Source organism: Hemitrygon akajei, chromosome 13 (genome assembly GCF_048418815.1).
Source record: "Hemitrygon akajei chromosome 13, sHemAka1.3, whole genome shotgun sequence".
In the NCBI taxonomy this organism is placed as follows: domain Eukaryota; kingdom Metazoa; phylum Chordata; class Chondrichthyes; order Myliobatiformes; family Dasyatidae; genus Hemitrygon; species Hemitrygon akajei.
Genome location: NC_133136.1, coordinates 57,984,901 through 58,000,424, shown reverse-complemented (window position 1 = coordinate 58,000,424; position 15,524 = coordinate 57,984,901). Strand labels below are relative to the sequence as shown.

Genomic DNA, 15,524 nt, shown 5'->3' with positions numbered 1-15,524 from the left:
ACTATTTTCTAAAGAGGGAGAAAGTTCAAAAATTAGAGGTGTAAAGTTACTTGGGAGTCCCTGTGCAGGGTTCCCTAAAGGTTAACTTGCAGATTGAGTCAGCGGTAAGGAAGGCAAATGCAAAGGTAGCATTCATTTGAAGGAATTTCTTTAGCCAGAGTGTGGTGAATCTGTGGAGTTCATTAACACAGTTGTGGAGGCGAAGTCACCCGTTTATATTTAAAGTGGAGGTTGGTAGGTTCTTGATTAGTCAAGGTGCCAAAGACTTGGGGAGAAGAACAGGGTTGAGAGGCATAATTAATCAGCAATGACAGAATGGCAGAGCAGATTCAGAGGACCAATTGGCCTAATTCTGCTCCGACATTTTATGAACTTAAAAGGGTACAAAACGTTCTCACAATACTCCAATTGCGGTCTGACCAATGCCTTATAAAGCCTCGGTTTTTGTATTCATTTTTTTGAAATTAACTCTAACATTGCACATGCTGCCTCTGTTGTTCATAGAGTTCTACAACATAAAACATGACTCTTTAGCCCACCATGTCTTTGCCAACCGTTATGTCTATCCACACTAATCTCACATGCCTGCATTAATTCTGTATCCCTCTCTGCCTTATCATTCAGATACCGTTTCTGTTTCCACCATTCTCTCGGGCAGCTCTTTCTTGAGAGCAACGACCCTTCACTTATTTGCTTGAAATATTTTACCCCTCAGATCCCCTTTAAGCCCCCTCCATCTGACCTTAATCCTGTGCCCTCTAATTTTAGACAGCTCTGCCATGAGAACCAGACTCTAGCTATCTATTCTATTTATGCTCCTCAATTTTGCTTACCTCTATCATGTTCCCTCTCATCCTCCTCTGCTCCAGGGAAAAGAGTCCTAGCCTATCCATCCTCGCCCTCCAATTCAGATAACATCCTGGTGATTCTTTTCTGGCCCCTCTCTAGCTTAATCACAACTTTATCATAGCATGAAGTCAAGAACCATACAAAATATTCCAAGTGTGGCCTAACCAACTATTTATACAACTGTAGAATAACAACCCAATCAGTGTCTCAGCTGATGAAGGCAAGTATTCCCCATACCTCCTTCCCTGCCACCTTCAGGGAACTATGTATTTGCACCCCAAAGTCCATCTGTTCAACAACCATTCCACAAGGTTCTACCATTCACTGTCTATATCCTCCCCTGGTTTAACTTCCAAAAATCCGGTACTTCTCATTTGTCCAAGTTAAGTTCCATCAGCCATCCCTTTATTCATTTTCTCAATTAATCTACATCCTTTTGTACCCTTACACAATGTTCTTCACAGTTAACTATGCCACCAATTTTGATGTCATGTGCAAACGTGCCACCTAATTCTTTTACAAATCATTAATATATATGACAAATCACTTTCTTTTCCGGCTAATAAACTCCCTTCTTAAACACAAGAGATTCTGCAGATACTGGAAATCCAGAGTAGCACACACAAAATGCTGGAAGAGCTCTGCAGGTCAGGCGACATCAATGGAGAGAAATAAACAGTCAGTGGTTTGGGAAATGCCTCTTCATAGATGCTGCCTGACCTACTAGGTTCCTCCAGCATTTTGTGTGTGTCCCCTCATTTCTGGACATCTTTAATCCCTGTTGAGTTCAGCTCAAAGATAAATCTATAACAATCTCAAAGTATTATATGCTAGAAATATAATATAGGATTTTAATCACACTGAATATTTTTGCCAAACCAGATTAATCAGAAGTATCTGAAACCTGCAGTGAAACCGTCATAACTTACATCATGACCTTAGCTTCTTCTATGAAATCCTCTTCCCTCATTGCATCCTCACGGATTGCTTTAATTGCTACTTTGTGTTGAGCTCGCCATTTCCCTAAGCGTACCACTCCAAACTGTCCACTTCCCAACTCTTTCATAAATGTTAGTTCAGATGGATTTATTTCCCACTTATCTGTGTAAACAATAAGCAAATATGTTAATTGTATTACTGAATGGTAAAGATCAATATTACATGAGAGAAATGTATCAACATGATTTTAATTCTATTAGTTTTCTTGATCATAGTAAGTGCTGACACAAAAGTCAAAAGCCTTCTTACCACAGCACGCAATTGATAGGAACTCAGAGCTGAAGAAATAAAAGCTATCTCAATTACAATGGCACATGGGTTTCAGGGAGAGGTATATAACTGACTTGGACAAAAATGAGGCAGGACTGTTTAGAAAGATTTCAGACAACACAAAAATGCTCAGAGTATGCACAGCAAAGTTGTTAGTCAGAGGATTCATTGAGATATAGATTAGTTGGAAATGTGCACAGATCTGCTCAATCTATTCAGGTGGGGGGGGGTTATGCTTTATAAAGTCAAATGCATGGGAGAAGTACACAGTAAATAGCAGGACCTTAGCAGGGGGGCAAATCATAACTCACTGAAAGTGGCAACACAAATAAATGCTTTTACTGATCTGCGTGTTGACTATAAAAGTCAGGAGTCATGTTACCATTGTAGAAAACTTTGATTAGGCCACATTTAATCATTGGATTTGGAGTTTTTGGTGAGGGTAGAGAAGAGATCATCAGGATTTTGCCTGCATTAGAGAATATTAGCTACAAGGAGAGGTTGGACAAACTGAGATTGTTTTCACAGGAATGCAGAGTCTGAGGGGCAACGTGATGTTAAGTAGATAAAATTGAGAGACATAGGTAGGATAGATGCTCAGTTTTTTTCCCCAGAGCGGAAATGTCAAATACTATAGGGTACAGCATAGAGGTGAGAGGGGTAAGGTTTAAAGGAGATTTATGTGGTAAGTTTTTATATTTATACAGAGAGTAGCATGTACCTTGGGGCAAGTTAATGTAACAGCAACATTTAAGAGGCAGTTAGGCTGCACACAAACAGGCAGGAAATGAAGGATTACAGTTCAGGTGACTGAGACCTAGTTTAAATTGGCACCATGGTAGGAATGGACATCATGGGCCAAGGACCGGTTTCTGTGCTGCACTGTTCTGTTTTCTATGTCTAAACAAAAGCTGTCTTGTAGATACAAAAAAAAACCCTGGAAAGATCTATATACAAGTAACATTTTATAAAGCAAAGGCATTTTGCTTTATGAAATGATACTTGAATACAAAGCATTTTCTACATCTAGATTTCCATGCAATCTCAAACACAGTTTGGAAAAAAATAATTTTATACCCAGATTAAATACTTTATAATAATTGCTCAAATGTTTATCAGATCACAAATAATTAAAATCATTAGAAAAATGTATGAAAAATTATGAATGTGTTGACAAAACATCTGCTTACTAAGAAGGCAGATCAAAAGGGTTGCTGCAACTGTCTCAATTTTTTTTTAAACTGGATTTGTCTCCAGAAAACAAATTGGTTCTACTAACAATCCTATTGATTGAACTGGGTTGGATGTTCTACAAATAAGCAACTAAATGTTTAAGCAACAGAAAACAAAATATGGCATTAAATGTATGCTCGGATGGTGTGGAGAGCTAAGAACAAGACACAAATCTAAAACAGAAATCTCAAAGCAAAAAACTACTGAGGAATTAGGTAATTATATGGACATATTACCATAGCTAAAGCCGGCAGTTTTAGGTGCAGATCGTCCTTTGCGGCCCACTGGATATCGTAATCTCGTGACAAGACCTAGGATGAAAGCTCATGATGTTAATCAAGGCATTACTTTTTACAGAGTGCATTTATTTTTATTCAGCCTTGGGATCCCAAATCACAATCACCGTACCAGGAGATAGGAGACATACTAGAAAACAGCACAATAATCCCCTATGCTCAATCGTCATTCACACGAATATGTGCAAAAAGATCATTCTCGGTCCCTTCCAGCAGAGGCTTTAACCTATTTTCTATAATAGGATCCCTGAAGTGATTATAGTAATTTAACATGATTTGAACAAATTTATTACAATGATCAAGCTCCAAATTAAAATCTCAAAACATCACAGTACCTTTTAAACCTTATCGCAATATATTTTCATCATTAAAGAGCTTTGTACTTGTTCTCATAAAGCTTAGTGTTTCCCTAAACAATTCAATATCTTTCCATTGACAATATCCTCCCAGCAACTCACCACAGACTGAGCTTCTTGTTTCTTTTTATTTCAAGATGTGTTACCTTGCAATAATCTGTGTTAATATTTCATTTTACTTTCCTATCTTTAGCTTGCTTTGGTATCATGTTCTTTATATTCAAATTAACATGTGGCATGAACAAAAAATGACCTAGCACAAATCCAATTTGGTAAATTACTTCCAATTTCACACTGACAATAAAGAACATATCTGCAGACTTTTTCATGTTACCCATTAACTGTTTTCTCCTCAATTATTTTTCTAGATATACTGCCACATTTTCACACAAGCTAAAACTCAACTGTTTCTGATGAGTTTCCTTTCAGATACCTTCGAAATATCTGACCACTCATTAATTTGATATGAAATAATGGATTTGGATTATTCACACAAAATTTGTATTATTAGTTGCATCTCTACTGAACAAAAACATTGTTTACTTCCAGTCAATTTGCTTTATTTTCAAATTTAAGGATGAAATGAAACATTTAATAGCTTTTCTAGTGCTCCCAAACCTTCACACCTAAATTTATTCTGTACTACCTTCATAAACCAATCTCAAGAATGGCCAATCTAACTTTTCTACACAATTATTTTGGACTTGATTCTATGTTACTGTACCAGAATTTCTTATTTCCAGTCCAACCTTTTTATTTCTGTAGCTTCTATCTCTGAATCACACTGAGTAGTACTTATTTAATATGTTTTATTTTCCAGAATTAAATCAAGTAACACTTCTCTACTCGCTGATAATATTTTCCAAGTTCAAGCTCTGAATGGTTTTTTAAACAGGACAGATATTGAGATCATGTATTATCACTAGTCCAAGTGATTCTTGCCTAACTTAACCAAAAATTTTATGGAATAGCCATAAAGTATCACTATTATTTCTCCTCACTCTCTCTGCTTTTGGCCAGTCATACACAAAGAATATTGTACAGTTTGCTTCCTGAACTTTATCCAAGTGGATTCTAATTCCACTTCTTAAACATCATTGTGTTCTGGTGCTGTGATAAGATACTTTGTTAATACTTTATTTAGAAACACTGCATGGTAACTGGCTCTTCCAATCCAATAAGCCCACGCTGCCTGTTTACACCCATGCAAACAACTAACCTACTAACCCCCACATCTTTGGAACGTGGGTGAAACTGGAGCATGTCTACTCCATTACTTTTCTCACTCTTTGCTCAGGTCTTGAAAGTATGGTATGCAAGATCATTTGGTCATCAGATCTGACTGTTCATCATGCATTTTCATTTAGCTAATGAAACTTCCAATTCTAAATTTTGTTATATACATAGTCTGACTCCAATCTTGGATCAATTGACACTGAGATTTTTTTTCTCCTTTTGACCAGGTTTTTATTACTTTATTATTTGCTTCTTTCTCTTTCCTACACCTCCCTGCCACTACTGCTTTTCTTTCCAGTTTCTCAATTCTGCCTTCCTTATGTCATGATAATTCAAACAATATCACACAGAACCAATTACTGTATCAGATACTAATTCAATGGTTAAGAATGTTACATCATTGCCAACAAGATTTGATAGCCACATTACCTGCTGCATTGTATTGATGATATTCAATTAAATCAGGAATATTATCAAACAAATGCTTTTCTGCCAGATAGTACAGTCTGTGAGGTGTCTCAGATACCTTTATATGGTAATGTCGAATAGATCCCTCTCTGGGGAAAAAACATAATGTGAAGTCAACAATTATTCTTTACATTTATTCAAAGAAACACTGGTGATTATGATTTCACATTAACTTTGATTTTTGCCAATTATTTTAAATACATACAACATAGAAAATGATCAATTATTTCATTAAATCTTCCATAATTTTGAATTTTCCATCAAATCTCCAAACACCAGAGTAAACTGAAGCCAATTTAAAAAATACTTAATTCCAGTTAATCCTTTTTCCCAACATAAAGTATTGAAAATGTTTCAGAAAATTTTAGTATAGCTTCCTTCCAAACCTATTCTCCTGTGAACAAGGCGCATCCCACGTGCATTTTTTAAGAAGTCTTCTTGATTTGTTCTTACTTTCAAGGATTTGTATAGATTCACTGAAAGTCTTGGTGTTCTGCTAGCACCTAGTTCACTTTTCTTGTCTACTTCCCTCTTCTGTACCCTTAGCAAATGCTTACATAATTCAGGAAAGAATTCAATCACCACTAGTCTGAACTGATTTTATAACCAGACTCACTTTCAATTCATGTTCTCAGTGTTAGTTTTTTTCATTTGCATAGCTTGTATTCTTTTGCAGATTGATTGCTTATAAAGTTTTGTCTCTTTACATAATTTTTCATAAATTCTGTTGTATTTCTTTTTTCCCTGTAAATGGCTGGCATACTTTTGGGATTGCACACCTTGCTTCATATTTAGCGTAAAAAAAAATTAAAATAAAAGAAGTCTGCTTCAGAGGTCAAAATCCTGTAGTTTTCTCTAACCAACTTCACCTCAGTGCCCCCCTACCCCCACCCCACAGCTCTTTTTGCAGTAAAATAAGCCAGCAACAACTAAGTCAACCAAAATTCAACTGCCAACAGTTCGTCTTTCAAAAACCAAACTGTAGTTGAAATACCCAAATAAAAGGCATGCTTAGTTATTGAAACAAGCATTCAAAAATATTAACAGTTCTGTACAGGTGAAAAATGAGTAATCATCCAAATTATAATTTGCTTAAATAATCCAAGATGTGAGAATCAAATCTGTATGTCATAATGCCAGATGCAAGCGGTTCAAAGTCTTCCCAATCACACCAAGTGGGAAAAAGAATATTTCTAATATTAAACTAAATAACCCATAAGTAAATAAACTGAAAGCTTACCCTCCAAATTTGGTGTAAAGAGACACTGTGTACATCCCAGACTGGCTGGAATCTCTCACAAGAAACCCTCCCTCTTTATCCTGTAAAATAAATAAAAATTAACATCTCCACAAAGTAATATCAAACAAAATGAACAAGTACAAAGTTAGTAGTTGATTTTACCTCAAAATCCCCTTGAATTAATATAAATTTAATGAATAAACTGAAGGCATTTTACTTTTATAATCCTGATTGGGATGGCATACACATAAACAGAAGGTTATGAATTTTATTCTTCTCTACAGGAGTTAAAACATGTCATTTCAGCAGGCATTTCAATAAAGTATTTCATGGGTATGAGACAGTCAGAGCTGCCATATTTGAATTGAGATACCGATTGACACTCTGCAGGTTAGGCAGCATCTCTGGAAAGGAAACAAAGTTAGTTTTTCATCCAAAGGCTACCATACGTAGCCCAAATCCTTCCTGAATGTTTGCTGAGGAGTCAGCAAGTGTAAAGGATGAGCAGCTTTAAGTTCTTGCTTGTCAACACCACAGAGGATCTGTCCTGAGCACAACACATAGATGCAATCACAAGGAAAGTGCACCAATGGCTCCACTTCATTAGGACTTTGAGAAGATTTTGTACATCGGAGACTCAGAAGTACGGTGGAGAGCTCCTGGTATGGAGGCTCCAGTGTACAAGATCATAAGAGGCTGCAGACAGTTGTGGAATCAGCCAGCTCCATCATGGAGCAATCCTCCCCACCACTGGGGACATCTTTAGGAGATGATGCCTCAAGAAAGTGCCGTCCATTATTAAGGACTCTCACCATGTGGGACGCCCTCTTCACGTCACTACTGTCAGGGACCCACACTCAAATGATTCAGGAACAGCTTCTTCCACCTCAACCACCCCACCATCAGATTTATGAACAGTCCACAAACTCATGAACACTACCTATCTTTCTTTTTGCACTGTTTACTTATTTGGTAATTTATAGAAATTTTCTGCCTTTGAATTGTACTGCCTCTGGAAAATAACAAATTTCATGCCATATAAGACAGTGATAATAAATCTCAATCTGACCAACATTTAGCTGTCAATGACCGCCTGAAAACAGATAATCTTATTATGCCCTAACTCTCATTGTATCACCTATGTTATAATGATAATTATGCTTCAAAGGTTCTTCATCAACTAATGAGCCCAAGATCTTGAGATTGCAAGTTTTCTATTCAAATACCTTAGAGAGACAACCAATGTGACAAAAGCAATACTGCAGAATTGACAAAAACAATATTTTAAAAGTCATCTAGCTCCAATTTCACGAAAGTTGCAGTTAGGTTTTGAGCTTGTATTTTCTTTGGTTGTTGCGAGAGGACAACATACTTCTTGGATAAGAACATAAACGACATTGGATCAGGAATGACCATTTGGTACATCGGCAAAAACAATCTTGATCAACATTACTCTTGAATAAACTGAACTTATTGAGCATTTGGAACCTACTGACTAAGGCAGTTTAAAGACTCACTTCACTACGTGGAGAAATTTAGCCACATCACAGCTTTAAATAGTTGATCACTTAACCTGATAATGATCCTTTTCTTGGGTTCTCCAAGGGAAGCTATACTTCAACATGCCTTCACAGAATTTTCTGGATTTCAATTAGATTACCTTTTATTCTTCTAAATGCCAGATGACAGATGATATAGACCTTACTAACTCAATCTCTTGTCATTGGAAAATCCACCCTTCCCAGTAATCAATCTCATGAAACTTTGTGGTACCCTCTCAGTTAAGTATACTCAATCACACAAGGAGATGCATATGTTTGCCATACTCCATCTGGGACCTTGATCAGAATAATTGACAGTACTTACAATACACAGCTGGCAATAAAGCCTAACATATCACTGACCTTCCTAACACTTTGTTGTCATCCTCAGATAAATAAAAGAACAATTTAAACACTAGGTAGGGCAAGGAGAATCAGGGTTTTGGACTGAGTTGCAAAGTAAAGGGTCTCAGAGGCAGATAACTCACTGAGATCACAAAAATTTAATCAGGAGAGGGCTAAAAAGGAGAATGGAAAAGTTAAATAGCAATTGAAATCTGCAATCTACCCTTTTTCCTAGCCTTCTTTTGAATGTCAGCCTACAAGTGACTGAGCTCTAGACAATGGTGCTTCGTCACAATGTGACAGTTGTTAAATGGTGCTGGAAAATAGAATTCTCATCAGACAAGCCCCAAGATAAAAAAATAAAGAGGAAGTTACTCGTTAACTAGCTTAATTTTGCCTTATTTGGAACAGCTAGGCAAAATATGAAAACAAGACTCCCACGTCTATGCTTACCCACTATAACCTAATGGAAGGTATCACAACCATCAAGCAAGCTCAAACTAATATAAACAAAACAGTTGTTCACATTCAAGAACACTTCTGTAGTATGATTTAAAAAGCAAATTGAAATTTAAGGTGGTTAAATTTTCTGATGCTCTTTACAACCAGAAAAAAAACATCTTGTATTTCTCTAAATTGTACTGCTGTCAGGGACATTCTAATTTTGGGAAACAGTAAGACAAAGCAAAAAGAAGCTACCTGCTCCCGCACTAATCTTTCTATTGGATATGTGTGTGCAACACTTGCAGGGAAGAACATTATTTGTGTATAGACTGACACGAGAGCTAGGATGGAAAGAATATTGGCTCATGGTACATGAAATGGTAGGCTTGTATCCACTGGAATTCAGAGAAGTTACAGGGGACTTGGATTGAAATATAAAAGATCCCATAGAGTGCTGAGAGAGTGGATGTGGAAAGAATGTTTCTTTTCATGGGAGAATAAAAACCAAGGAATAACTGTTTAAAAGTAATTTTTTAAAACCTTTTAAAACTGAGATGAGCTTCCCATTCTTTTCCAATAAAGAATGCTATAATTTTGAAACTCTTCTTCAAAAAGGTAAGGGGAATAAGTTTTTGAATATTTTGAAGGCAGAGGTAGATAGATTCTTGAAAGAGAATGACAAGTCACCAGAGGTAGACCAAAATCGGTCATGGCTATGGTGAAGCTATGGGGCTGTGTTCTAATGTAATAGCACTACATCAACAAGTGACTTTAAAGGGGTTTATTTTCTGTAATGTAGTAACTTTGGGAAGATGCTTAGCTCCTGATCAAGCGAAATGACTTAATCAAGCAAGAAATGGAACAGGGGACAGAAGAAGCATGGATGTGTTAAGAATTGATGTTGCTTCATAAAACTGAAGGAAAATATGTCTTATCTGCATATGCAGTGATTATGAAATGGATCAATACAAATAATTCAAGGTGACATTGATGAAATTTTGCTGAAATGTCTTCAAACTAGAACAGGGCAATTTTTAATTTAATTTGAGCTGAGGATAGCTTTATGACTTAAGAAATTTTATTTGAATATAGTATATAACATTTTATAAGTGTTATATACTTTTTATAAATTTTTATAAATGTTTTAACATTTTGTAATAATACTGAAATATGTAACATATTAACCATGTATATCTGACATATCAACTACTACATCTGACATTTTGCAAGAAAAGGCAATGTTAAGAAATACTGTAAAAGTAGCCCCAGACTTTGTGCTATTTCTTTTGGCTTTATCAATAATTTCACCCAACCTGTTTTTTTAAAAAATGTGTAATTTCTTTGTAACTAAAAAGAAACTTATTTGAGCATTACCTCAGATTTTAGTAAATATTCTGCTTTACTTCTATTAGCATTTTTGCAATACCACCTAGACAAAAAAGGAAAACAGATCAGTGCATTAGGAACATTCCAGCAAACTGCATCCCCAGCATTATAGTTTGTTTGTTTGACAGACAGACATACTTTATTGATCCCGAGGGAAATTGGGTTTCATTACAGCTGCACCAAGAATAGTGAAAAAATACAGCAATATAAAACCATAAATAATTAAATAATAACAAGTTAATCATGCCGTGGAAGTAAGTCCAGGACCAGCCTATTGGCTCAGGTGTCTGACACTCTGAGGGAGGAGTTGTAAAGTTTGATGGCCACAGGTAAGAATGACTTCCTATGCCGCTCAGTGTTACGTCTCGGTGGAATGAGTCTCTGGCTGAATGTACTCCTGTGCCTAACCAGTACATTATGGAGTGGATAGGAGTCATTGTCCAAAATGGCATGCAACTTGGACAGCATCCTCTTTTCAGACACCACCGTCAGAGAGTCCAGTTCCACCCCCACAACATCACTGGCCTTACGAATGAGTTTGTTGATTCTGTTGGTGTCTGCTACCCTCAGCCTGCTGCCCCAGCACACAACTGCAAACATGATAGCACTGGCCACCACAGCCTCGTAGAGCATCCTCAGCATTGTCCGGCAGATGTTAAAGGACCTCAGTCTCCTCAAGAAATAGAGATGGCTCTGTCCCTTCTTGCAGACAGCCTCAGTGTTCTTTGACCAGTCCAGTTTATTGTCCATTCGTATCCCCAGGTATTTGTAATCCTCCACTATGTCCACACTGACCCCTTGGATGGAAACAGGGGTCACCGGTGTCTTAGCCCTCCTCAGGTCCACCACCAGCTCCTTAGTCTTTTTCACATTAAGCTGCAGATGATTCTGCTCGCACCATGTGACAAAGTTTCCCACCGTAGCCCTGTTCTCAGCCTCATCTCCCCTGCTGATGCATCCAACTATGGCAGAGTCATCAGAAAACTTCTGAAGATGGCAACACTCTGTGTTGTAGTTGAAGTCCGAGGTGTAGATGGTGAAGACAAAGGGAGACAGGACAGTCCCCTGTGGAGCCCCAGTGCTGCTGACCACTCTGTCTGACACACAGTGTTGCAAGCTTTCAATGTTTTATAACCAGTTATTTACACTTTTGCCTATGGAAATTGTATGATATTTGCCTGCTGTAGTTTGGAGATATTCCAAGTTGATAAAAGGACTAAATATTAGTAAATTATATCATATTATATTTTAAAAAGTCATGCTGGTGTGCCAAAATCCTTTTTGATGTCATCTGCATACTTGCTAGTCATGCCACCTGCACCCTCATCCAATGATTAACCTATTTTAAGACTGTTGCATGGATTGGAACGACTCTGATTATGATCTTTGAAAATTACTTGGATTCATGATGATTTCTGGAGTGAATGGGAAAATGTGCAGCATTGTAATTTGAGAAAAGAAGAAGAAAATATGGAACTGCTGGCCATTTAGAATTATATCAGAAAAATGTCACAAACACAGTCTTTAGAAAATGGTTGGTGAGAGTCAACATGCTCTATGAAAAGAAAGCCTCATCTAACAAAGTAGTGTGAATGAGAGGGCTACTATTAATGGAGAAGACCTGTATTTTCAAAAGCTATTATTATTCACATCATTGGCAGCTGTGCCTCAGTTTTGATTACACTTTCACCTTCCAATCAGGTTACATAAACCTGACGAAGGGTCTCGGCCCAAAACGTCAACAGTGCTTCTCCTTATAGATGCTGCCTGGCCTGCTGTGTTTCACCAGCATTTTGTGTGTGAGGTTACATAAACCTTAGTTTGACACTTCGTGCAGTAATGAGAGCATTTGGCACTATAAGAAGTGCTGCCTTTGGGATTAACAATAATTAAACCAAAGCCCTATTAGATGGCTCAGGTCACTGAAGAAGAGTTAACCTATGTGCTGCTCAATGTTTATCTCTGGTCTCTGGCAGAACAAGTTTATTTTAACATCTATTCTAACAAAAACTATTGATGGCCTCAAAAATATTATAATGGATGGAAAAGAAGGCCCCTCTAGATCCTACCTGGCCAGAAAGTTCACTGCCAATGTCACCTTAACAGGTCACTGACAATATAAGGGGGGGGGGGGGGGGGGAGTGGGACAGTGGCACGGCCAGCACAGCTGCTTCTTCACTGCACCAGAGACCTGAATTCAATCTTGACTTGGGTGTTGTCTGTGTAGATTTTGCATGTTCTCTTTGTGACTGCATGGGCTTTCTCCAGGTGCTCAGGTTTCCCCCCACAACCCAAACAAATGCAGGCTGATGGGATAGTTGGGCCACTCTAAATTGCCTCTAGTGCGTAGATGAATAATTGTTGAAATGAGAATAAAACAAAAATAGGATTAGCGTAAATGATTGATTGACAGCCATCATGAACCCTACAGGTTATCAATCAAGCATTAACTGTGAAGCTGTAGCTATGGCTGTAGCACTGATACAGATATCAGTGATAATGCTCTTATTGAAGCACAGACATTGTGAACTTTTGTTGCCAAGGTTCCATTTGGAAAACTGCTGAACCCTCCTTCCGAAAGGGCTTTTCAACCCACTAGCACAGTGTTCTGCTCTGCATGCAGTCTCTGCTGCTTCCATGGCATTATGTATTGTGCTTACAATATCTTCTGAAGAAGGAGAGATGGGAGGAAGTAGAGAGAAAAATAGGAGGGAGGAGATGCAGGGGTTCCCAACATGGTTAATTGTAGAGGTCCGTGGCATAAAAAGTGGGTTGGGAACCCCTGACTAGGAAGGAGAAAATAATTGTTGTGGGGGAGGGTGGGAATCAGCCAGAGACTGAGGTGGAAAAAGGGACCCTATGATATCAAGACAAAGATAAAATTAGAGGGAAAGGAGCAAAAGGGCACAGGGCAAATATAGAGGTTATTCGGGAAAGGAGAGAGGATGGATAGAGATGGGACGAAAGAGAAAGGGATGAGCAGGGACAATAAGAAAGAGAAGGAGTGGAACAAGAACATAGGGGGAAGGACAGACTTGCAGCTATATGGCAACTTTCACAACTTTATGGTATTTCGAAGCATTTCAAAACCAGTACTGTAAGTGTTTTCAGAGCATAGTCAATATTGCAAGGTATAGAGATGTAACAACCAATATGGTTACGTAAGTAGCAAAAAAAATAACCTTCTGGGATCCTGGGTGAAAAATAAACATTGTGCACAATACCACCAGGAAAAATCACATCTGTCTCTGAAAAATGCCATGGGAGCAGTTTAGTATCACATCTGACAACAAAGCAGTCCTACAGTATGACATCAAAACATCAGCCTAGATTTTGAACATCTGTCTGGAGTGGGAATTAAACTCGTGCTATCCTAAGTTAAAACTTAGGTTAATTTAACATACAACAAAATCTATAACATGATAGAAATAGAAAACTGTTTGACTTACTCATATTTCTCTAAATTACTGGATTTCTTCTCAGTAACATAATTACTTGGTATGTAACCCTCATTTCTGTAAAGAAAAAAAATCAAAAAAATCTGTTGATACAAGTACCTTTAACATTTACCTGTATTTTAGGTCTTGGCTTTATATTAACTGTCTGAAACTGTGCAACAGATCAATTCTAAAGTTATTCATTCTTTCAATGGCTTCATGGTTCTAATGTCAGTTGTTCACTTTCATATATGGGTAGAGAGATTTAATGCAAAACTTTAGACCATCTAAAAGTAGTATCTCTCAGTAGCTACCTATTTCAGTTGTCAGTCCATGGCCTCCTCTACTGCTGTGATGAGGCCACACTCAGGTTGGAGGAGCAACAACTTATATTCTCTCTGGGTAGCATCCAACCTGTGGCATGAGCATCGATTAAGACCATAAGACATTGAAGCAGAAATAGGCCATTCAGCCCACTAAGTCTGTTCCTTTATTTCATCATGGCTGATCCCGGATCCCACTCAACAGCATACACCTAATTTCTCGCCATATCCTTTGATGCCCAGACCCATCAGGAAACTATCAACTTCCACTTTTAATATACCTTTACCTCCACCGCAGTCTGTGGCACAGCATTCCACAGATTCACTACTCTCTGGCTAAAAAAATTCCTTCTTGCCTCTGTTCTAAAAGATCGCCCCTCAATTTTGAGGCTGTGCCCTCCTCTAGTTCTGGATAACCCCACTAGGGAAAATATCCTCTCCACAACCACCCTATCTAATCCTTTCAACATTCAGTAGGTATCAATGAGTTTCTCCAGCATTCATCTAACTTCCAGTGAGTACAGGCCCAAAGCTGCCAAACACTCCTCATGTGCTAACCCCTTCATTCCAGAATCATCCTTGTGAACCTCCTCTGGACTCTCTCCAATGACAATACATCCTTTCTGAGATATGGGGGCCAAAACTTGGTTGACTCCAAGTGCAACCTGACTAGTGTCTTATAAAGCCTCAGCATTATCTCCTTGCTTTTATATTCTATTCCCCTTGAAACAAATGCCAACATTGCATTTGCCTTCTTTACCACAGACTCAACCTTTACTTTACTTTATTATCACCAAACAATTGATACTAGAGCGTACAATCATCACAGTGATATTTGTTTCTGTGCTTCGCACTCCCTGAAGTACAAACCAAAGTAAATATAATAAAATTTTAAATTATAAATCATAATTAGAAAATAGAAAAGGGAAAGTAAGGTAGTGCAAGTCAGGTCCGGATATTTGGAAGGTACAGCCCAGATCCGGGTCAGGATCCATTCAGCAGTCTTATCACAGTTGGAAAGAAACTGTTCCCATATCTGGCCGTACGAATCTTCAAGCTCCTGAACCTTCTCTTTTTGTCCTGCTTTCCTCCGGGAGTGTT

At 37.9% G+C, this 15,524-nt stretch overlaps 1 protein-coding gene across 5 annotated transcripts in view; it reads right to left on the bottom strand.

Moving 5' to 3' along the window:
• tec (tec protein tyrosine kinase) overlaps positions 1-15,524 on the bottom strand; it is a 149,744-nt gene that overhangs the window by 24,730 nt on the left and 109,490 nt on the right. For all 5 annotated transcript variants that reach the window (XM_073064702.1, XM_073064701.1, XM_073064700.1 and 2 more), the window contains 6 exons: positions 14,113-14,178; positions 10,652-10,706; positions 6,948-7,027; positions 5,669-5,796; positions 3,588-3,662; positions 1,779-1,950 (listed from right to left, as the gene is read on the bottom strand). In XM_073064702.1, coding sequence (XP_072920803.1) covers positions 1,779-1,950; positions 3,588-3,662; positions 5,669-5,796; positions 6,948-7,027; positions 10,652-10,706; positions 14,113-14,178 — 576 coding nt within the window. The remainder of the gene's footprint in view (positions 1-1,778; positions 1,951-3,587; positions 3,663-5,668; positions 5,797-6,947; positions 7,028-10,651; positions 10,707-14,112; positions 14,179-15,524) is intronic.